This window comes from Pyrgilauda ruficollis, unplaced genomic scaffold, assembly GCF_017590135.1.
Source record: "Pyrgilauda ruficollis isolate IOZ18807 unplaced genomic scaffold, ASM1759013v1 scaffold63, whole genome shotgun sequence".
Lineage (NCBI taxonomy): Eukaryota > Metazoa > Chordata > Aves > Passeriformes > Passeridae > Pyrgilauda > Pyrgilauda ruficollis.
In genome coordinates, this window is record NW_024528044.1 from 2,318,870 (window position 1) to 2,343,452 (window position 24,583).

At 37.1% G+C, this 24,583-nt stretch overlaps 1 protein-coding gene across 10 annotated transcripts in view; it reads right to left on the minus strand.

Moving 5' to 3' along the window:
- Positions 1 to 24,583, minus strand: part of HECTD1 (HECT domain E3 ubiquitin protein ligase 1) — a 60,694-nt gene that overhangs the window by 30,492 nt on the left and 5,619 nt on the right. For 4 of the 10 annotated variants that reach the window (XM_041484128.1, XM_041484131.1, XM_041484129.1 and 1 more), the window contains exons 3-16: positions 12,359 to 12,593; positions 11,228 to 11,455; positions 8,405 to 8,686; positions 7,855 to 8,143; positions 7,457 to 7,533; positions 7,274 to 7,372; positions 6,839 to 6,953; positions 6,117 to 6,291; positions 4,644 to 4,782; positions 4,282 to 4,452; positions 2,978 to 3,200; positions 2,845 to 2,889; positions 195 to 470; positions 15 to 91 (exon numbers count right to left, since the gene is read on the minus strand). In XM_041484128.1, the coding sequence (XP_041340062.1) occupies positions 15 to 91; positions 195 to 470; positions 2,845 to 2,889; positions 2,978 to 3,200; positions 4,282 to 4,452; positions 4,644 to 4,782; positions 6,117 to 6,291; positions 6,839 to 6,953; positions 7,274 to 7,372; positions 7,457 to 7,533; positions 7,855 to 8,143; positions 8,405 to 8,686; positions 11,228 to 11,455; positions 12,359 to 12,593 (2,431 nt within the window). The remainder of the gene's footprint in view (positions 1 to 14; positions 92 to 194; positions 471 to 2,844; positions 2,890 to 2,977; positions 3,201 to 4,281; positions 4,453 to 4,643; positions 4,783 to 6,116; positions 6,292 to 6,838; positions 6,954 to 7,273; positions 7,373 to 7,456; positions 7,534 to 7,854; positions 8,144 to 8,404; positions 8,687 to 11,227; positions 11,456 to 12,358; positions 12,594 to 24,583) is intronic. The other 6 variants (XM_041484132.1, XM_041484127.1, XM_041484130.1 and 3 more) reach the window with 4 other exon arrangements.

Sequence of the window (24,583 nt, forward strand, 5' to 3'; positions counted from 1 at the left end):
AGATGCTCACCAACCTTTTGCTTTGTCTTCTCCAGTTTAGATTTCAGTTTTCTTCCTCTTTTACCTGTCCAGCCAGTCACAAATTCTGACCCTGCAACATATATTTTAGAAAAGTTGCATTTTCTCATAGCTATGAAAAGCAACAAATAAAACTCTCTCTTATATGCTTATTCCTACCTGCACATAACACATACCTACATACTTACCCAAGGAAGTCTCAGCTGTAAACGAATGCTTTGTTCCTCTGTTGGATTCAAACACAAAGCCTGGCAGGTCTTCTTTCAGTATTGTAGCTTGCTGACCATCAGAATTGTGAATAGCAATTTCTCCTTCTTTTAAACAGGTCAGTGACCAATTTCCTACAGTAAGTTTAGTTGGCCCTGGTGTTGATAAAATTGGCTGGCTTGTGGTAGATGGTTTTACTTGGCTTCGAGCCCTCTGCAACTTCTCAAGGAACTCACTCCTACTTTCTATTTAAAAAGAAACAAATTTGTTTTTTTCCAACAACTGCTTCCATCATTATGTAGAATTTTTTTTTCAAGAGCAAAACAACTGAGTACATTCAATGCAAAATTAGCTTTGAAATTAAGGGTCTTAAAGTGTCCAAAATTTCAGCATAGTCTATTTCTGTACTTCAACAGTGATTTATTTTACGATCTCATCAAAGCTGCAATGCAACAATGCAACTCTTTCTGAGAGATGCAATTCGGATGCATTAACTCATCATTACAATTATAATAGGAAGATCAAAGAAATTCAGTATAAATTTTTAGTCTTTGAAAAATGGGTCTCAGAATGGTGAGCATGAACTATTCTCAAAAGTGAGTTTTCAGAAATAAGAAATTTTTTAAATTATTTTAAAAACCTGTTTTATTATAGTTCTGTATTTTAATCATTAAAATGCTGAGTACATAACTTTTCAGAAATTCCATTTAAAGCAAAAATGGAAACACCTCATTAAAGATTATTGCTGTTTGCCTTTTGCTGCAATGGCAAGCTCTAGGCTTTTTAAATATGCCCTTTTTTATAATACAAAATAATGCAAAAAATAAATATGCACTTTAAGCAGTAAAGAATGTTGTGCCTCATTTTCATAGCATATACAGAGAAGGTTTATAAAAATAATTGAGATTTGATATGTAAGATGAAAATTCTGTCAATTAAATGTTTTCAGATTTCCATAATTACAATTTAATAAATTTATTATATAGCGCATTGCACTGAAAGTACTATATTTCTACATGTTTGGGAATAATTTCAGGTTCCCTTGGACAAAATTTTGAGACTTACTTAAAGCTTCAGAATTACCATTAAATTTCAATTTTTGCATTGAATTTTTTTTCTAAAAATTCAAGCAAAACAAGTATAGAGTTAATGTGGAGAGGGGTGAGTACAGACCTTCCAAAATGTTCACAGTATATATATTTGACCATCCACCCCAACCTTCATCATGCAATACACACTAACAGATTTCAATACTCAACCCTCTATATTCTTGCCAGTTGTGAAGTTACTAAAAAGTATACCACGAGATTGATCAGTAATGATTTAGGACAGCAGAACATATAGTACAGTTCAGGACTTAAAAGATACCATTCTAGCCTATGCTGCACTGTAGTCAGTTAACAAATATTAATTTTTTAAGTAAAAAAGGCTGCTGCACATGCTTAGAGCTCATGGTTAAAAGTTCAGGCAAATTACACTGCAACATAAGCAATCTTAGTAGATGTCTGAGTACATATTTCAAGAAGCCTCATTTAATCCCACATTTAGCTCCTTTCCCTCATGATATTCAGACTAGGTATCTTATTTAAAAACTTTGGATTTATGCAATCTTTTTTGAAAGACTAATTTGAAGTAACATCTTAAATGCTCAATCTGACTTCCTCTAAGCTCTCTTCACTCCAAATTCATCTGAGCTGTCACCATTCCACACATCTTATACAGAAATAGTCTCATGCCTTTGCCTTGACCATTCGGAAGCAAAAACCAAAAATTATGGCATCCAGGGAATGCCAAATGAGAATTTAAGAATTCTATGAGAATTTAAGAAATTATCTTCATGAATCTTCTTAAAACTGTATTGTACGATAAACAAGTATCTCAACACAGGACTTATTTACCTTTAAAGGCATTAACCTTATTAAATAGAATGCAAAGACACAATTTCTCACCAAAAAACCCATAAATTTATAAGTGGTTTTCAGCTGCATTATGATCAGAAACATTATATAGCATTTTGTGTTCTCGCCCCAAACTTGATGCATGAAGTCATTAGCACTTCATTTCCATCCTGAATCATAATATGTTCTGTTATTTCACTCAACGGCTCATTGAAAACATCATAATATTGCAAAGCATTTTATGCCTGCAGGTTCATAAATGCATGAACTGCTGCAAAAAAAAAAGGATGAGACAATAAAAGGAGGGCTGTTTCTGCATCCAGAACAAGTTGTGTATTCTGTACAGAAAATCAGAACCAGCTGTGCATTGTCACTGCGTAAGGTCTGTTCCCTTATCCTCTCTCCAACAAACAATCAAGACACTGTAATTTGTTTCCCAATCTCGATGAGAAACTTTCCATTACTTTGTCTTCAAACACATGCAAATTCATTCTGCTAGCTAGAAGCAAACAACCAATCACCATTTCAACCTGCTTTTCCTGGGATGGCCACTACAAAGTGCTTTTAATGACTGGGGTGAAAAAATTAAGTATGCATGGAAAAGAATCAAAACAAAACGTTAATACGCTTTTGCTGGCAAGATGTTTACTTAACACAATTCACCAAGAAAGTCAAGTTATGGCCACATGCTATCTGATAAAATGCATCACAATTAACTGACCACCTTCCACCTGTTTACATCCTTTACTATTTAGTAAGCCAATTCCTGCAAAACAAAATAGCTCATATCAAATTATATAAACAAATGTAACGGTCTCAAAATTTAACCTGGACTTGAATTGCAAAAAGTCTACCTGAGCTATCGGATCCTCCTTCAGGGCTCCCACTGGAATACATTGTAGCCAGCTTTCCATCCAAGATAAATCTGAACCATCCATTACTACCATTAGATAGCTCCAGGGCTGCAGCATCACTCCAGATGTACAGGCAGTCCCTTCCCCTAATGATTGACCAGTCTCTCCAGTGGTACGGTTTACCCTGCTGAAGTTCTTTAGCATCCTCCTGTGGTTCATCCTCCTGTAATAACATTGTATTAAGCAATAACCAGAACCAAAAAAATCTCCAATCCATTTAAAAAAGAGGGGAAGAAATCCCAAACAAACAAAAAACCCCACAAACAAACAAACAAACAAACCTCAGACATTTTTAAAAGGAGGAGATTCTCTCTCTTTAGGAGAGAAGAATTATTCAAACCAAAAGTGCAGGAACTATACTACTTCTGCCTGTAAAACATATCCTTAAAAGTATTCTTTAATAGAATAAAATACTTCTTAGAAGTTTCCTTTCACATACAGCTTTATCTACTCAACAATAGCAATGGCCTACTGACTGCAACATCTACCTCTCTTCAAAACTTGAACTGTGAGAGAAGAATCACAAAATGACTGAGGCTGGAAGAAACCTCTGGAGGCCATCTAGTCCAAACCCCTGTTCAGGCAGGGCCACGTATGACTGGTTATCTAGGACCACATGACTTTTAATATCTAACCACTAAAATACAAAACCAGCACCCCGCCAAGAAACTCCAGACAACCCAAACCCCACAGTAAAAAAGTTTAACTACACACTTAACATTTAACTATAAATTTAATTGAATTGTTAACAGAAGAAGTCTGTTATCCATTCAGTTCATCTGAGTGGCAATAAGACTTGGAAACTGATAAATAACTTCAATATACACTTACAGCTTTCATTAATCAGAAAATTATTTTTTTTCATATATTTAACATATTTAATAGCAACATTTTAAACATCTCCAACTATTTAATGCATGGACATCAAAAGAGATACACTTCTGACACAAATACTTTAGGAAGGACTCATTTTGTTTACCAGTCACTTTCCAAACACTAGGCAAAATCAAGCACCAAATAACTTGACCACAAGGAAGTATGAATAGGAAAACTCAGCAGATAATAATATGCTAACAGAAGACGAAGGTAGAGAAGAAAGCCATTAAAACAAGTGGTATAAAATAAGCATTAATTTAATATCCTAACTCCCTTGCCCTGGCCATTTTTGTAACAATGAACACTTTACTGGAAGCGTCAGTTTTACAGTAACCAATAAAGCAAATAAATCAATTCCATACACTTACCTTCTCAGGTTTAGACTCCTCTTCATTTTCATCATCAGATGATGGCCCTGCCAAAGTTGACACTTTACTAATCACACCAAGTCTAGCCAGTTGGTCTAGAAAAAGATCACCACCTTTATCCACTAAATCCCTTATGATTTGCAAGGCTAACAAATGGCCATCATCATCATCCTGTAATACATTGGGATGAAAAGAAAACAACAAAGGAAATCTTGTTACTTTACACACTGAATTGCACATGTGGTCACAGATAGACACTGTAAAAGTTTTAGGGTTAGTTATTAACAAATATATGGAATCAATCAGTATAACTCCCTTTTTTATACTAGTTTCATAAAGAGTAACATTTTCATTCTTCCTACCTCTTGATCAAGCACTGTAGCTGTTATCTCAACTAGTATTGTGGGCAGGTTGTGGCCAGCATCAGAGTCACAAACCTCTTTCAGCAGCGCCTCAGAACAAAAATGTATCATTTTTCTAATGAGCGCAAGACTTGCTTTCCTGTAAAAGATCGTAGGAAAAAAAGTTCTTACAGTGATAAAGCAAGCAATAATCAAAGCAACAGAAAGGTTCAAGATAAGACTTCTTTTGTACTCTATTTATGCATGTTTTCAAAACACAAGAAATTTAATCTGTTTCAGTTCTTGTATTAGTTATTCTTACTAAGTTCTGGATTATCTTTAAGAATAATGCACCTCTGGTATTTTTTGATTCGACAGCGCTATCAGTCTGACATACTTTTCTTCTCAACCCTTTACTAGGTAAACCTATTCTACGTCCTGTCTTTATCCACTTTTACTGCTGGAAATTCATTTCTACACACTTTGTCACCCTTAGAGGTATTCAGCCCTTCATTTTAGTCATATATTTCCTGTTTCAAGATCCCTTTAATTCCAAACATACTATTAGATCATGCAGTTTCCCACACTAAGAACCATAATTATTATGAAAGCAAATCACTCTTGTAGGGTTATAGATGAATTTTTCTGACCAACTTGCAAAGGTCTGATTCATTAGGATAACTTTCAAGTAGAGAGCCAACTACTTCTTTGCACAATCTGCAACAACAACTAATCATGCATAGACTGTTAACATAGTTTCTTATTTCTTTTATTTACAATGACCTAGTTTAAGCTTTCTATCATCAGCTCATGAGGAGTCTGTCTCCACTAGAGGTCTTTTATCTTGCATTTTCACCCAAAGTACCTGTAAACACTGGGAACATAAATAAGAGATTGGAATAAATGTCATATTCTACTTTAAAAGGCTAAGAGGTTATGATCACATGCAACTTATCACAACCATTATGCCATGCACAGTATGCCCTTTTAAGTAACAAATTAGACTACATTTCTGCAATTCAACAGAATTAGAAGCAGCATCTTCTCCAGTTAATACACTGTTCAATAAGTCTCCTAAAACCTTCTAAAAGAGCTTCTTCTAGTCTTGCTGATTTTCTAATGAATGCATCTTGATATAATTTTATTAGTTTTCCTCTACTAAATTACAGCTTTCATTAGAGCGGCTACAAACAACTGTAACCAAACCCTGATGCACAGTCTATACAACACACTGTATGAACATAGCATTCTTTCATCATGCTGCTACAGTCAAGAGTATGCTCTGCTCTCCCATGACTAACCAGGTTTTTTCCAACACATCACTTCACCAGGAAGGAAAAAATGCTGCTTAAAGTGCTAAGTAAAAATCACTCTTGGAACCCTTTCCAAACAATCACTTCTACTCAAATACAAAATTGTCACTAGCATCACTTAAGCATTCAGATTGGCTTTTTTAAGCATGTATTAAGAAATCGTCCCTCATGATAATATTACCTTATTGAAGGCAACATAGTTTGTTGAAATGTTTGTGCAAACACAGGCAATAGTCTTTTCAAGTATATGGGTGCCATTTCTGGATCTCCTTTGGGTTCATTGCATTCTTCCTCATCCTTGTTTGCATCTTTCTTTTTCTTCTCATCCCCTTTGTTGACAGGACACATCCAATCCCCTGCAAAAATTTTTTCCCCCAACACATTCAATTGCAAAAGTCAACAAACCAAACAAAATCCCCTTCTAAACATCCAAGTTTTGTTTACTAACATCCAAGTACCTGAACATGCATTCCTAAAAATATAAAATTTACACATGCATGACTTCTTGAATAAAAGTATTTAATAGCAAGTATCACTGTGGCACCAGCATTCTCAGAAACAGGGAAAGTGCAGTTCCCATGCAGAAAGGATACCAGAGAAGCTACCAAGGCTGACAAGTTCTGAATCCACAACAAAATCCCAGCCTAGCCTGACCCCATAGCTGAAGAGCAGAACAGCTGGCACTGTTCATGCCCGCTCAGTTATTTCTTTAGTAATTCCCCTCATTTAACAACATCTTAAAATACTAATGCTTTTATGCATACTTTATGGGTTAAGGAAGGTAGGGCACAATTTCTTTTTTTTTAATAACCTTAACAGAGTAAAATTCTTATAACTGCATAACTTAACACATATCAGCATTTCTACAACAGCAAGTGTTATGGACTTAAATATTGCACTCACCTGGAGACTGAAGAATAGCTACTACTTCACTATGCCCCCTTTCCCGAGCTTTGTCCAGAGGAGTTTTCCCATCTTCATCTCTCAAATCCGGATTTGCACCATGTCGTAAGAGAGTCTAAGAATAAATATTTTTATGTATGAAAAAAAAATTGCATTTCTTCTTTCAAAGTAGCAAATGTGCTTTTTGTACATCACTCCTACAGTGTTCTTATGCTTTTAAGTATTCTGTGTTTTTTATATCTGTAGAGCCAATATAAACTACTTTTATTCATTACTGCCCTACTGCCGTATAATGAAAAATCTGTGTTTTGATAAATACCGTAAAGAACAGGAAAATATTTAAGAGTGCATGTGTCCAGCATATTGCATTGAAGATATTTTGAATAGAACAAGATGAAAAGTCAGCAGCTTTTTAAGGGTCAGTTTAAATCATACCTTTGCTACCTGAGGTCTTCCAAAACATGCTGCATAATGTAATGAGGATGACCTCTGACCTCTGTTAACATCAGCACCCCTTTCACAGAGGAATTCTACCTGTTAGATAAGAAAAAGGAAAACAGTCTTTATCTTCCTTTACATAAATAATGCCACTTCTTAAGGGTCTATAAATCTAATTACCATTTCCTGAGTTCCAAAAGCTGAGGCCCAGTTTAAAAGAGTTTGTCCTACATCATCCATAAAATTTACTTCAAAAGCTGAAAGATAAAATTAAATAAAATAGTTAAAGTTCCCACAACCATAAAGTAAAGTTCAAAAGTATTCTTTAAAGAAAAAGAAGGTCTTAAAAAATTAAGTGTCCTCAGTAGTTCTGGAAAAGCATTTATGCTCTTAATTGCAATAAAAAAAAAAGGTGGCATAGGTATGATTACTAACAACACTGTTGAGTATTTAACAAAGTAAGCCAACTTGTACATAATGATTTTCAATTAACTACTTCACCATTTGTTATGACAACTCAGATTATAAAAATCAAAGCTAAAGCAAGCACTTCATTTTCTTTGAGTATTTTTGCTTACCTCCTGTGTCAATTGCATCTATCAGTGCATCAGTATCCTTACTGCGGATGCAATCTATCAGTTGCCGATGAGAACGTTCCCCAGAACTATCCAGTCTTCGCAATCCTGGGATTCTGCCTGTAGATCCAGCACTAGATTTTGGCAGGGCTTTTCTGCCTTCAAACAGTAGCACCAAAAGAAGATCTACTAACCGCATGGTATCCAGCACACATCTCTCATCACCCTGCAACGCACTTTCTATAGAATCTGGAAGTTCAGATCTTAGGAGATCCTGGAAATAATTAAAAGTCTGAACAATAAAAAATATACAGGGCTTTAGAAAATACTATCAGAATTGGGTTTCATTTCCATATGAAATGTTTCCTTTTTCCCCCGCTTTAAAAGCATCTTACATGTACATATGTGTGCACATATATATATAAAAAAATAAGATTTATAAATATATGTATAGCTATCTATAAAATACCAACATAAATCTTGCATATATTCAAGTATACAAAGGGAAAAGCCCCATGGAAACAAAAAGCTATAACATAAAAGGATTTCTTACATGTGTTACTACTGGAGAGCCTCTACACAGGGTTGACAACAGGCTTACAATAGTTGACACCTGATTACTTAATTTAGAGTCTGCAGCTGTAGATGGTGCTCCAGTGCTACTCCGTCCAGGTTTGCAAGCTGAAGATGGTCCTGAGGCTGTCCCACCAGCAGCTGCCATGCGAGATAACAACTCCTCAGTTAATCCATGTTTAGCTAATGGGGCTGGGTCAACTCCACGCCGTGTGAATCTGTCAGCTAATGAAGCAAAGCATCTCAAAGCTCCATCTGAAACCTAAGAAAGATGTGCAAGAAAAACTGATGAAGTATCTTTTATTTAAGGTGAGAAGGTGCTAAGGGGATATCCACAAGAACACAGACCACATAAAAGAACTTTATTTTCCCATGGAGCTTGATCATTCAAGTTATATTTAAAGGTCCACATATTTCTCTTAAGCATAAGAAAGTTTTCAATTGGACCAAGCCTAAAAATAGGACAAACTGGGAAAAGGAAATTTTAGTCTTGGATAATGCAGATTATCTACTAAGCACCTGATACAGCGACATGCAAGCATTTTTGTGATAATAAAATACAAACTTCCAAATTTAAGTATGTCACTAAAGGGAGGAAAAAAATCCAACCAACCAACTGCACACAAAAAACCCCAGTGACACCGTGGAAACAAGGCTTACTGGTGATCCTATTAACAATCCAGAAAAAAATACTGCTGGACAACTGCCCAGGAAAGGATTCAACACATTTTCATGTCAATACTGAAAATAAAGGAAGGTTTTGCATTTAACATCTCTCTATCTATTCACTAGAAATATCTCAGTCTTTCACATCAGGAGGTTTGCACTGGTCTATCGAGATAAGTTGCTTCAGGCACATTTGCCTTTAAAGATGGGCAGTAGCAAACCAGACTGATATCAAGAAAAACCCCCACAATACCTATTCTCTAACTAAACTCTGAATCGCTACAGTTCTTACTCCCTAAAATGTCAACTCAGCAGTCCATTTTCAAAACACTGTCTGCTACCACAGAACAAGGACTTCAAGACAGTTACTCATCAACACTCAGAACAAGATTAGAATATTAGCCAGACTTCATGAAGACAAAAATCTTAAATCTCCATTAAATTTCCAGACTTCTGGAATGGTCTGTACACGCCAAACATTCTGCATTATCAATACTCTTTTGCACTGGAATTTTTTCTTTAATGTGCAATGGTCACTGTTCGCGTCCTCTGGCATCTTGCTCCAATTCTTTGACAACACAGATAAACAATTCTGCCAATCTTAATTTAATCTGCAAATTCTCCATAGATCTTTACCTTAACAGCTGTCAGAAATACACAAAAAAGATCACTTGTTTAACACACTGCATTAGCGGCATCAGCAAAAGAGTACTTGGAATGTACTTACAAAGCGAATGAGTACTTGGAAAGTATTCACATCTCTTCTCCCAAACTGCAAGTGTAACACAAAGGCTAAAGACCCAAAATTACAGATAAGATGCCCTTGGGGTCATATTAATTTGGCCTGAACTCATCCATCAAGTGGTGTTACTAACTGGCAGCCCGCACAAAAAGTGATCAAACCCAAGAGTGTAAAAGGACAAGGTAGGGAGCAACAAACTTGAAAAGGGACACAACTGGACAAATCCACAATACACATCCAATATCCACTGTAATTCTTGTTTCATGAATAACATATTTCTCAAGGATACCAGTATAGATATATTTTCTATCATCTGGGTCCCATTTTAAGAATGCTTATCTTTAAGCTTAACTGCTGAACAATTGAATTAATTTGAACTCTCATTCACATCTCCAACAGCCCCAGCAACTGGGGCTAAGCCCTAACTAAGCCCTAACACCTTATAAACTGGGAAACAGTTAAAATAGTACAGACTTAACGGTTTGAATTTCAAGGTTACCTTGCCTTAGAAGATTAGTGTATTAATAAAATTATTTAATGGCTAAAAACATAATAGCTTATTCTGAAATGGTTAGTGTATGACAGCCCCCTGAAAATTTTTAACACCTAAAAATGTATTTTGAAAAAATTATCTCACAGCCAGAGAGATTTAGTTTCCCAAATATGCTGTGCTTAATAAACCAAACTGGAGGCTGGATCTGTGCATGTAGAGAAAGGAATGAGGACAGAGGTCAGAGTGAAATGGGGACTCAGACTGGAGTATGGACAAAAAGCCTGGCCAGGCTCCAGCAAGAATTTGGCTAAATGGTTATTCCACAGCAACAGTATGACATACACAAAAGGAGTCTACTAGTAGAAAGATAATTCCTCTGGGATTCATTTTCTAGATTTTACAAGGGCTACTTCCTCAAGTTAGTAAAACTGAAATAAAAGAAGTGGAGCAGCATTTTACTTGTATCATTTAAGCTGGCTTCCAGTGTAATACTTTAGCATTGACTATGGATGTTTTTATTACTTCTCTTAGTTTGGTAAAAGAAACACAAACCAAATTCATTTTTGCCTCTTACTTATGCTCCATTTTACAGTGATTGAGGTACAGTCATAGAACAATAATTACTTCAGAAACTGCCTCAAAATGCACCAAAAAAAGTTACAGGATTATTTTTCAATACAATTTTCAGAGGTTAAATAAGACTATATTCAAACACCAGTACTTGGAGTCAAACACTAAGCAGTGTATTTATTCTCTTAACATCACAACTATAAAGGAAACTGTCATAATACCCAAATATAACAGGTTCTATGTAAACATACAGTTAGACAGGCTTTAATAATTCCTTTATTAAACATACTGAAAGTTAAATTCACAGCACATTGAGCCAACTATTACATTACCTGATGGTCTTCATGTTTTAATAAACTAGACAGTGATTCCACACAGATCTCTAATGAAGAATCCTGAGGCTCCATTTTGCCACACAGTCTGGATACTACAGCCATAGCTGAATGCAAAGTATCTTTATGAACAAGGTGTCCACTGTCACGAATGAATGTCAGAACACAGTTCAACCCTCCAGCTTCAAACACAGCTCCTGACTCACGGGTACAGATTAATTCTAACACCTATGCCAAAAAAGAAATTTAATTTGAATAAAGTACACACAAAAAGTCAGTTATTTATATCCATAGTCAGATACATACATCCATCTACAGAACTGGTTAAGAAAATGGAACAATAGGTGAAAAAACCAAACCTCTCTTCCTCAACACCCAGAAGGGGCCAAAGCCTCCAGTACTTTACTAGTTAGTAGTTACAGCTTTCTTCAAAAATATGGGAGCCAATACATTCCCCAAAGGCAAGGTCATAATAGGTGTTCATGAAAACAGATAATAAACTCTCATCCTGGGAGAAACACAACTGAGAATTTTCAAACTTGTAAGAGTACTGTTACCCCAGTGATGCACTTCTGAGTCAACTGGAAATAGTAAATAGGAAATACATGCATAAATTCTGATGTCATGGTAATCAAGAACTCCAACTATATGCTACCACATGGCCATGAGTTATTTGAGTCTCTTTAAATGAGAGATTGTTAAGGGTCTTCTAAATTTCTCTAAAAACGTCACAAGGGTGTAGGGGAGCTGTATCTAGTGCTATTGAAGAGCTAGTAGACAATTTTTTTACACCAGGTAATCTATCAGTATCGGGAGGAATTCTTCATTTCTTTGGTAGCATAAAAACAGCCCTTGGCGTTCCACCAACATTCTAGTCACACAAGACAAACAAGAAATTTCTTCTAATATTTTTTATTTCCTTTTCTATACATTTTTTAAAGAAAATTGACCTGTGAAGAGCACCAGACTGACAGTAAGGATAAGCAGTGCCAGCATGTACACTTTTGTCATAGCCTATATTTTTGCATCGCATTTTAATAAAAAGATAGGATTGGAATATAAGGATGCTCTTTGGAAACAGCAAATTATCCAACTCCTTCTTAAAAACATGAGGGTCTTAAGTATACTTACCTTCACACATTGCTCAGCCAAATCTCTGCTCGTTCTGTTGTTAAGTTCAACAACTACTAAACGATTACAAAGTGCTTTGATTGCTCCATCCACTCCCACAATCCTACGGGTGCATTCAGCCGACACATCCAGATAATAAGTTATGGCACGAGCTGTTACTTCCAGTACATTGTCTGGAGCACTTTCATCAAGAAAAATTTTGCACAGTGCTGGCAAAAAAGTTCGAGGAGGGCATCTGCAGGAAAAAAAACCACAATACATTACTATGTTGTGCACACTTCTCTACATTAAGCAATTTCATATGCTTCCACATTAATGCTTTCCATGTACTCATCATTTGCTCAACTAGTTTAGAATTGGCTCAGAACATTCATTTAGAACACTACATCTCATACATGCATGAAAATTCAAATAGGTAATCTGAAAAGATGTTGCTTTAAGAATCCAGAAGAAAAAGATACTCTTGAAATTTTAGTCATGCAGGGGAAAATATTTATGTTGTTGGGATTTTTTCCTAGGAATTAGCCTCATGTCACCAAGTGCTTAAAAGTGCTTCAAGGTTCATGATGATTAATAGCTACTTAATCATGAAATTTTATATACAAAGACTAAAGATTTTGGGTTTAATACACAATTTGATTTTGAGTGGTCCTTCTTCCCTATGTTATTTCCCTTGTCTTTTTATCCTATTTCAGTCTCCTCTCCTGCCTCATTATTTCCCCTTAATCACACTGAGAACATATTTAATTAAGGTAGCTTGCGTCTACTGCATTTTCTCTCCATACCCATGTCTCAGTAGCCTCTGTCTCTCCTCTTCATTGTTAGCCTCATTTCCATATGCAAGAATAATGAAGAATATTCCCAAAACTTCAATACAAAAAAAGCAAGCTGCAATGGTCCTCCTTCTATTCCTCTGACATTACAGACTATAAACTGAAATAATACTTTTCATTATTAAAATGTGGCTGTGTCTTAGCTGTGGCTAAGACTGATTTGGCTCTAAAGTTCTAAGACATGGAGCTATTATTTTAAATCAATTTATCTTTCAGCAACATATTTAGCAAAACTTAGCATTATGATGGCTCACCACAGTGATAAAACACTTACAAGGTGATGGAGGGGAATAAGTGAAGGGGATATGTGCTGTAACAGTACTCAAAATAGCTGGATACCTCAACCCTGGATGTAGGAGACCAGACTAAATCTACAGGAAGCAAATATTTCAAGTTTTCCTTCAAGTAGGGCTTTGGTTTTGAAAAAGATGGCCTAAAACTTTTCTAAATACAAAAAAGAAAGAATAACAACATATTTTTTAGTCTGGAAGACAGGTGATGTACTTGTTGATGAATCATTCTGAAGACTCAAAGGTCATTCAGTATCCCATCTGGTATGCAATGACTCACACAAAGACACCAAATCCTGGGACAGCAAAATGCTAATAGTTCCTTCAAGATCTTACCATGCTTTGTGAAGTAATAGCGCTGCCTGACAAATAAATACATTTCCCAACAATATTTAATGACAAATTAATAAATGAAGCTTCAATAAAGCTCAATCACATATGTAAAATTTATATTGGCCTATCCAGCCTGTACTGTCTGTTATTCTTAAGAAATTTGTTATTTAACTCCACATCTTTAAGGAGGGTTTATACAATAACTTTGCATTTTAGACATTATCCACTGGGAGGAAAAAAAGGTCTGAAATTTGTACTCATTATTAGATGGCCACCATATGATGACATAAGAAGCATGTCAGTACATAAATTTTGAAGTGGACAATGTATTCAAGGGTTTTGGTATTGGATCTTTTATACTGAATTTTATACAACACCAGGCCAATCACTAAAACATTACTATGAACAAGGTTCTTCAAACTACATTGCAATAAAAAAAATCCAATAAACACAAATCTCAAAAAGCCCCAAGCAAACCAAACCCACACACATATTACCAAGTGGAAGGTCGTGAGCTCCACTGTCTATTTTAATACTAGCAAGAGTAGTACACCTTTTTTCTTAGATGGCCACACAGCTGCAGAAAGTTAAAAGCCATACTTAGCAAATCTAAAACCTACATGTTTTTCTATGATTTAACAGCTTATAAAGAAGCACAACACAAAAGAAACACAGCTGTATTTTTTAAATGAAATTAAAGAATTAAAATTCCATCACCTATCCACCAGAGCCAATTACCCAGCAGACACCGTAAAATACTAAGTTACTGCGAGCATATCACTTATAATGAATTCTTTGTCAGCACACAAATGCCAGCGCACTGTATCAGCAATGTTGGCCTTAAAAAAGCACAGCTCTCTAGCCCAAACTTAAGGGTTGAGTGTGTTTTAAAATGACCTTTTTGCCAGTACCTCTAGCAAAACTAATCAGAGACCACTTTTTCAATCAGCAAGTACAGAACAATCTCCACTTGCTGTCAGTACCTCTGTTTTCTGACTTAGAGGAATGACTTCCAGTCTCCTCATAAGAAAACCAGGCTTCATCACAAAATCACAGAATAGTCTGGGTTGAAAGGGACCTCACGGGCAGAGACACCTCTCACTAGACCAGGTTGCTCAGAGCTCCATCCAAACTTGCCTTGAACACTTCCAAGGATGGGGCACCCACAGCTTCTCTGGACAACTATATTGGGTTTGTGTGACCAGGTTTTGGTAGCAGAGGGAGCTACAAGGGTGACTTCTGTGAGCTGACAGAAGCTTCACCCATGTCCTGCAGAGCCAATGCCAGGTGGCTCCAGGATGGACCTGCTGCTCACCAAGGCTGAGTCAATCAGGAATGGTGGTAACACCTCTGTGATAACATATTTAAGAAAAAAAAAAAAGTCATTGCATAGATGTAATTGTGGCCAGAGAAGAGCAGGGTGAGAATACGTGAGGCGAACAGCTCTGCAGACATCAAGGTGGGGAAGGGGCAGGAAGTGCTGGAGCTGAGATTCCCATGCAGCCCATGGAGAACCACGGGGATGCAGAGATCCACCTGCAGCCCATGGAGGAGACGCAAACTGGAGCAGACAGATGCCCAAGAGAAGGTTGTCAACCCAGGGGACTCACACTCGAGCAAACTGTGCCTGAAGGACTGCAGCCCGTGGAAGAGTGACCCACATTGCAGCAGTTTGTGAAGAACTGTTGCCCATGGGATGGACTCACATTGAAAAAGTTCCTGGAGGAATGTTACCTATGAGAGGAACCCCACATTGGAGCAGGGGAAGGACTCCTCTTCCTGAGCAGCAGCAGGAACAATGAGTGATGAACTGACTGTAACCCCCATTCCTCATCTCCCTTCACTACTGCTGCAGGAGGAAGTAGAGACTTAGAAGGAAGAAAGGGTAGGGGAGAAGGTATTTTTAAGATTTATTTTACTTCTCATTATTCTATTTTGATTTTGTTAGTAATAAATTCAGTGAATATCCCTAATTCAACTTTGGTTTGCCTATGACAGTATTTAATGAGTGATCTCTCTCCCACACCTTATCTAAACCATGAACCCCTCATCATATTCTCTCTCTCCTGTCCAATCGCAGAGGGAAACAACAGAGTGACTTTGCTGGGTGCCTGGCATCCAGCCAGGGTAACCCACTAGAGTAACCGTGTCCTGTCACCACATGCTTTTGTAACAAGTCCCTCTCCAGCCTTCTTGTAGGCTCCCTTCAGGTACTGGAAGGCCATAATTAGGTCAGTCCAAAGCCTTCTCTTCTCTAGGCTGAACAATCTCAATTTTCTCAGCCTTTCCTCATAGAAGAGATGCTCCATCCCTCTAATCTTCATGGCCCTCCTCCTCCATGTCCTTCCTGTGCTGGCAGCCCAGAGCTGATGCAGCCCTGCAGGTGGGCTCTCAGCAGAGCAGAGGGGCAGAATCCCCTCCCTGGCCCTGCTGCCCACGCTGCTCTGGATGCAGCCCAGGACACGTTTGGCTCTCTGGGCTGGGAGTGCCCATGGCTGGCTCATGTTCAGCCTCTCAGAATCCCCCAGTCCCGGGCAGGGCTGCTCTGGCTCTGTCCATCCCCAGCCTGTGCTGATACTGTGGCTTGCCCTAACCCAAGTGTAGCACCAGCATGCAGTCTTGTTAAAACTCATGAGAAATCCATGTGCACACTTCTCAACCTTATTCATTCCCCTGAAGGGTATCCAACCCTTCTGGTTTGTCATCCACACCACTCAGCTTGGTGTCATCTGCAAACTTGCTGAGGGTGCACTCAATCTCTTTGTCTATGTCATTAATGGAGATATTAAGTAACACTGGTCCCAAAACAGATCGCTGAGGGACACCACTTGCCACTGATGTTCATCCTGAGTCTGAGCTATTGACCACTACCCTCTGGATGTGACCATTCAACCAATTTCTAATCTATCTAACAGTCCACCCAGCAAATCCTTCTCTCTCCAATTTAGAAAGAATGATGTTAGGAGGAAGCCTGTCAAAGGCTTTACAGAAGTCCAGATAAATGACATCTGTAGCTCTTCCCATGTCCACTGACAGAGTCATGCCATCACAGAAGGCCACAGAGCTGGTCAGGCAGGGCTTGTCCCAAACAACCTCCCTGTCCTCTGTGTGCCTTAGCACAACTTCTTGAAGGCTGTTCTATGACCTTCCCAGGCACAGAGGCGAGGCTGACTGGGCAGTAGTTTCCAGGGTCCTCCTTTCCACCTTTATAGATGGGTTCAATATTTCCTTTTCAAAATTTTCTTTTTCTAGTAACTTGGGACTGCAATGACTTTTCATGGAGAGTGACTTGGCAACTACAAACAGAAAGGTTGTGGAGTCTCCTCTGGAGATCTACAGATTACACTCATAAGCACACACAGACCATACAGATAAATTCAGGTTCTTTTGGCCTGTTGAAGTTCCCTCAGGCTTTACCAGTGTGCCAAGTTCCTGAAAACAAGAGACTAGAAGTACCAGTTCTGTCATTCACACACAGTCTCTATCAATGGTTCAACCTGTGATAGCAGGCAAGCAGGATGTACGAACACATCCCTGGTGCTCCATGATCTTCTCAAACAGGTGGCTAAAGAATTACGGTATAAAATTGCCTAGCTGTCATTTTGAAGGACTTCAATCTTCCTGTTGTAGCTAACTTCTCTATCAATAACTGCATACAAACAAAAGGACACAGGCCAGCTTTATAGTGATCACCCTCTAACCCCTGAATCTGCACTAAGCAATGACATGGGTCTCCTGTGTTTGAAACCATAAGCATCAGCTCTACATTGTCTCAGGGAGAAGAATGTGCCTGTGTGAGTAGTGCCAGAGAAAGAACTAACAGGGCTAGATGGGAACACCAGCCCCACAATGAGAGATGAGGTACAACACTGTCAGAGCCATATAGCAAATGCCCAAAGTACACCTCTCTCTTCTGCTGAGGCAGCTCCACTGGGGATTTCTCTGTGCAGGCATTTGACCAATAAAAAGAGAGGAGAAATGTTGCTTTTATTCAGTGGATGGTCTCTATACCTCAAAACTGTGAAAATGGTTTTCAGAGTAGCCTTTGAGTCTTCACTCATTCCAATCCCAAGCAAAGGCGGCAGAGGTAAGAGAAATCCCCTGCTTACCTGGAAGCAACACTAGCAAACAGGCCAAGCACAGCACCTTCTCAGGACCAGCCTCTTTTTTTAATGAAGCAACAAGTAAGCAAACACAGTCAACACCAGCAGGAACCAAAGAGTGAATCACACAAATAGTTGTGTATGCATCACTGTTACACCGTAATTCCAAGGTAATTCCTTACTGGCTTTCTTAGGCAGCCCAAAACAGATCAAAAGGACCTAAAACTGCTTCAGATATTGGCTGAGGAATATTAGGACCCTACAGACATTCTTTCTGTTCCAACTAAGGCTATGCTCAGAACTAAAATGTATTTTGACAGGTAGTAAAATAAAGCATTCCAGGAATGTCCATAACACAGAAACACAGACACAGGCTGAACATTGGACTCACCTTTAGAAAACAGTCTACATGAGAAAAACAAGGCTGTCCAAACTTCCTGGGACATAAGGGAAACTGAGATCAAAGCTACAGCTCTGAATGAACTGATGAGACAGGATAGCAACCAACGGTCAGCTTTTAGTACACTTCCATCTACTGAAAAATGATGCTTTTGATTTCCAAGAGAAAAATACACCAATAAACCTGCCATTACTGCAAGCATCAACACCCACCAAGGAAAAGAAAAAGACAAGTGCATAATTTCTAAACCATCCCAGTATCAAAACCAGGTTCACATGTTGCTTTTTATCCAGACTATATATTAACTAAAAGCAGTATCTCAGAAAATCTCAGGAAAAAAAGAAACTACAACAAAAAAATTCCTAAAGCTGTAGGTGAAGAATCACTGTTCACAATTACCTATTTGCAGTGAAACTAGCAAAAAGATGGCAAGTTTTCTTTAATACAGAAAAAGCTATACTTTAATTGTGTTTATTCTTTCAAATCAGAAAATAATGGCAAAAAAAAAGTACCTCTGAAGTTCAGGTTTCTATTTAGGCCCTTCTTCTAGTACACATGAAAATGAAAGGAAAATCTTTTTACATTTTTATTTCTAGGGAGCTGTATTAATACCACTTTGGGCACTTCCTGAAGTGCTTCAAATGTGTATTTTAGAAGAGTGATTAGGGACTACTTAGTGAATTAATGAGGTCACTCTGTGTTACTCCTTAGTGAAAGACCGACTTCAAGTTAATGAGGTTACTCTACAACGCACACTAGAACTCTTGCTAATTACTTTAAGTCTTGCAGCTCTCAATGTCCACTCAACTTTATTCTTGTACTTCCAGGAGAAGAGCTGCTGTTAGTTACTATCTTCCAAGTTTTCCACCCACCATGTTTCAAAGATCTTGCTGAAAGATAGGTTTGTCCAAAATAGGCAAAATTCTTTATCACTACTTCCCATCTATATTATGATCCCATAAGATTAGGGTACTAGAGCATTCTCTGTCTCCTGTACTGACATCAAGAAGTAAACCACATTAAAAAGTGCTGATTCTGTATAATTTATATTTAAATAAATATAGTCATACTTTCAGGGTTAAAATGAGTTATTAGGTTGTAAAAAGCATAAAACACAAATTCTTTAATATGCATTCTTTCTCTGCAAAAAAAATATTTGATCTAAAAATATTTTCTAAATAATCATAATCATCTTGATGTCAAGAAAGACTAAAAAAATTTGTCAGTATAATTATATTACTACAGAATTTACAGCACTATAATCAGCATAACTCCCTATGCTGACACACTTCTGAACATTTACACACACACCCACCTCTTTAGGAACAGAAATATCCATACGGATATAAAATTCTTAAATAGCTACAGCAGTAAGCTCCTGCCAGTGCTAATCCCTTAAACTCTAATGAAGTGACTCAGCTGATTTTACAGCTTGCCAATGTAAAAAGATACCAAGGAAGTAAAAATAGTCACTGTAAACTCATTTCTGTAATTACATTTCATGTTTTAATGTACTTAATATCCTTAGCTAAAACAGAAACAATAATAGTGATGACTACACTACTGCCATGCTTAAAAAAAAACTTAAGGAAGGAAAAAAAAAAACCCAGTTCAGTTCATCCCCAAAATAGTTAACAACTACTCCTAGCATTAGGGTGTGTTACTCAATTCCAAAGTAACCGCTGGATTCAGTTGATGTGGAGCCCCTGGCATGTGACAAAGCCTTCAGCCAAGCTGCCTGGTCCAAGACATGTGACTTGTGGCAGAAAACCAAGCTCAGCTGCCTGCCAGCAATAGCTGGATCTTTAATGCATACCATCTGCTGAGACCAGTTAAAAGGGAGAAAATAAGGAATTATATGTGTCTACACTACTCAGTATATCATGATTTTAAATAAAAACTAGAATACTGAAGTTAACTCTCATTAGTAACAGTTTTTGAAGAAAAGTATACCAGATAAACATTTACAACAACACATCACAAAACTTTGAAACTTTTAAGAACATCCTGCACAACTGATTTTTCTTAAAGCAAAAGTAGTTTCAACTAATTTTTTATTAACCACTGTTTTTCCTTTCTGTAATTCTTTCTATGGAAAGAGATCTCAGACTTTCCCTTCATTGTTCTTCTGCTGGAAGACCGTTTTGTTTTCACATATGAACCAAAACAAACAGCAGAGTAATCCAGACCATCCACAAGAGAACCCACACACCTGCACTGCCTGTATGTATTCTTCCGGATTCATCACCAAAACACATTTTGCCCTGTTTTCATAAACACTGTTACAATACAAATGAAGTGTAGAAAACGTCACTCATGCATAAGACTTCAGACACACCATACTGTATTTTAAATGCACACAGAAAGGCAAAAAATTAACTGGCAATTTAGGAACTTCTTCCAGAACTACGAAACATTAAAACTTGCACAATTCTGAATCCCTACTCTTAATTGCAATCACAGCCCAGGCCAATAAAATTAAACTGGAGAATTAACAATTCCATCCTGTATTCGTTACAGTAGAAACTCCACTTCATTAAAAATGAGAAGAAAAATTAATTTAGAATTAGAATTTGACATTTTAAAAAAACTTTCAAGCTTTCTTTTAGCTAAACAAATGATGGAGCTGAACCCTCTTCTGAGTGTTCATTACTAGGCAGGAAGACAATTCGTACTGGACATTAGTATTCAACTACACATTCAATAAATATCACCTGTGTAAAACGAAAAGTAAGAAAAAACCATATGAGGAAACAGCTTCCACAGGATAGGTAATTTCTGTATTTCTAAATAAAATACCATTTGCTTTATTCCTGAATTTATAGAGGACGTGTTAAGCTGCCTTTTGCATTTTTCAGCATCTTATAAAAGCTATGTCATACCTCAGGGTAATAATTCCACATGTTTGTTCTCCAATCTCCAGCATTTTGTAAATATTTTACAGGCTCTTAGTCCACAATAGCTGAATAAACTAAAGAATGTGAAACTACAGGTCTTTCTGCCTACAATTTCCACTAGTAGCAACCTCAATTGTGCAAACAGATAATGCTTTGAGTACATATTACATCTGTCAACATTTCAAAAGGAAATAAACAATTTAAACAAAAAGTGTGATTTTGTATATGTGCCTAAATATGCACATCTAACCATTAGCTTCTTTTGGATTCCCAGGTGCTCAAAAAAAGAACTGACTCACACAAGAAAACTTCCACTTCCCCATTAGCAATCTGCTTAACATCTGTGCTATCTATACCTCTTCTTCAGAGGCCAATATTAAAAATCACTTGACCACTAGTCATGCAAGAAAGGAACCCCGCAATTTGAAATTCCTGTAACATCTTTTATTGGTCTCATCCAATCTGTTAGGAGCTGACACTTTCAAAAGGTCATTAACCTGATGCCTTAACATCCTGCACCCATCTTTTGCGCAGTACTTGCAATAATCACTTCAGTTTAATCTCACACACAAAATTCTGAACAAAACAAAGAATATTTGATGATATCACTAGAAAAAAAAAATTAAATGCCAGACTAGTAAACAGTGACATTGTGATGAGTTGTCTGGAATACCCAGAGGCATGGGCTCATTTAAACAAAATGTGTTTTAACACACACAAATGCCAAGTTACAGATCTTAGTTTAGGTAATACATCAAGCCATACCTAAGCAGCAAGCACTCATATCCTTGAAAGCAACTCTGAAGACAGATAACTAAAACCACACTTCCTGTGCAAAGTTTTGGAAACATCTAACACAACTTGGCATGTTTAACTGTTAACAGCAAATCAAAGGCACTACTACAAACAGCAGGGATGAAGGCAACACTGGGAAGTATTTCTGAAGAACTTTTAAACTGAAAAACTAGAGAAGGGGAGGAAGATCAAGAGATGATGAAATTTTTGCGTGCAGGTACATTTACAGCAAGAACACTACTGGCTTTTAATCTACATAGGAAAAGATGAACTGACTGTTGTCTACAGAATTCATCAGACTGGCCAATTCTTATGGAAAACAGCAAGTAAATTTCAACAACAAAGACAACTTAGGCAGCAGATTTAATAGCAAAACAGAGGGTAAAATTAGGTAGGATGCCCTCCCAGAAGCATTAGCTATACATTATGCTTGTATCAAACAAGATATTCAATACAGTAATGACCATATAAAATATAAGGGCCATGACAAAACAGAAGATGTCAATTTAGACTTAATTTTCCCTTCTGACCTTTGCAACCATTAAGAGTCTCAAAATAACTAGGCAAGTTAATTAATTTCCACAGTACCAGTGACAATGAGGCCACAATTTCCATTTTACAAAGAGCAACCAGAAGGACATTAGTATTTTAAAATTCTTTTAACTGAAAAAGAGAGAAACCCAAAAACAACAACAAAACAGCCCTAAAATCAGGGATAATTCTAAACATTACATTGTAACAAGACTGGAAATATACAGAGCACACCCTACTTCCATCTCAGAAAACCACTCTATAGGATGCTGAAGATCCCACTATACTGGAGGCCACAGAGTAAATTACCCCAGTGCTGGTATTTCACTGCTGCCATACCCTCTGCCTTCATTAAAAGAAAAAAAGCTTAGCAGAAATCACATGAGACTTGCTACTGTAAAGGTTACAAAATTTCACTTGGGAGAGATGTGTGCATCAGTGCAAACCAATAATTCACTAAGAACATATGCTTTGCATGGTTCAATATAATGAAAACTGTAGTCTATTGTTGACAGCAATACTTACTCTAATTTACTCATTGCCGCACTCGAGCACAAAAGTGTGACAATGATCTGACTTTATTTTTTCCTTAAAATAACAAAACAAACAAATCTGTAGGACACAAAATGTGAAATCACCTTGATACCAACAGAGCTGCTCTCTCAGCCTGCTAGTTTTTCCACAATTGTCAGAGGGCACTTTACTGTCTGAATTACAAAGATGCTTTGTAAGGCAGCCCAGATTGTAAATATATTCCTGAAAATCAGCATTCTGGATTTCTATCCCTATCCCTAAAGGAAATTTTTTTTGTTCATATATCTGATTTTGATTTACTGGAGTTTTGCAATCCCGATAAAGACAGAAGAATGTAGTTTTAAGCAGGTGGAGGTAAAGCTAAACTGTTCTACATTAACAGTCTCACTAGCTCACATCAACAGTCTTTGGTCCACTAGAATTTCTGCTTATACTTGCTAGTAAATGCAATAGAAAGATATACACTTCTTCCCTAGTGAATAGATACTTTGAAAAGAAAAAGGTTCAGTGTGAATTAAAGTAAACATATTTGATCTAAAAAATAAACTGAAAGGATTTCTATTTTACACATTAGAACCCTAACATATGACCCTTTGTACAATTTGTTTGTATTTGTCAAATGAGCTGATAACTCCTGATAATTTTTTGCTTACCAAGTCTGTTAATGCCAAATATACAGAGGTAACCTACAGAACAGCCAAACAGGAAGACGTTTTCTCCTTCAGAGCACTAATAAGGCCTATTTCATCTGCTGTGTAAAAAAGGTTTTAAGCAGGTCTTACTTTGTTATACCACCGCCTTAATCTATAAATTTTCATTGTGATTAATTGCTAAGTACTTTGACAGACAGCAACAGAAAGCCTGATCAGAAGAGCTCTAATTTTATTTCACCAAAAAAGTGAAACAATTGCACGAGGTGAAAAATAATAAATTGAAACACCTAGGCAGAAAAGAGCTACATTAATAATGTGAGATTGCAACTAAGAGCCTCTACATACATTTAAACTGTTACAGGTAATTCAAAAGACAAAAAAAGCCTTTAAGTTTAATTAAGTTTGTATTAAATGCATTCTTTAAACTCCTGTTCAAGTGGATTTAATAGCGTACAGTTTAACTACAATTTGGGACTAACATTTCTAATCACAACAGTTTTGCTGTTTTACTCCAACTAAACTACTTAACAAAACCATTTCTCCTCATTCATTACATTTCTGTGGTTCAAGTTAGTGGCTTTTGTTGCTGGTAGAATGTTAGCCATTCTTCATGCCAAGTGACTAGCGGAGTCTGTGACTCATTATCAGCAGAAGATGAATATGCCACTGATTTTTGTAATATTAACATATGAGTAACTCCCAAAATCAATTAATTGGACGTAATATGTAAATCTGGGAAGAAGTAAAGAAACACCAATTATTTGGCAGCACTAGCTGTTAGTCAGCTGCATACCCTGAAATCTGCTGTGATGCTGCTAGAACTCTGCAAGAACATTATCAAATACACCACCCTGCA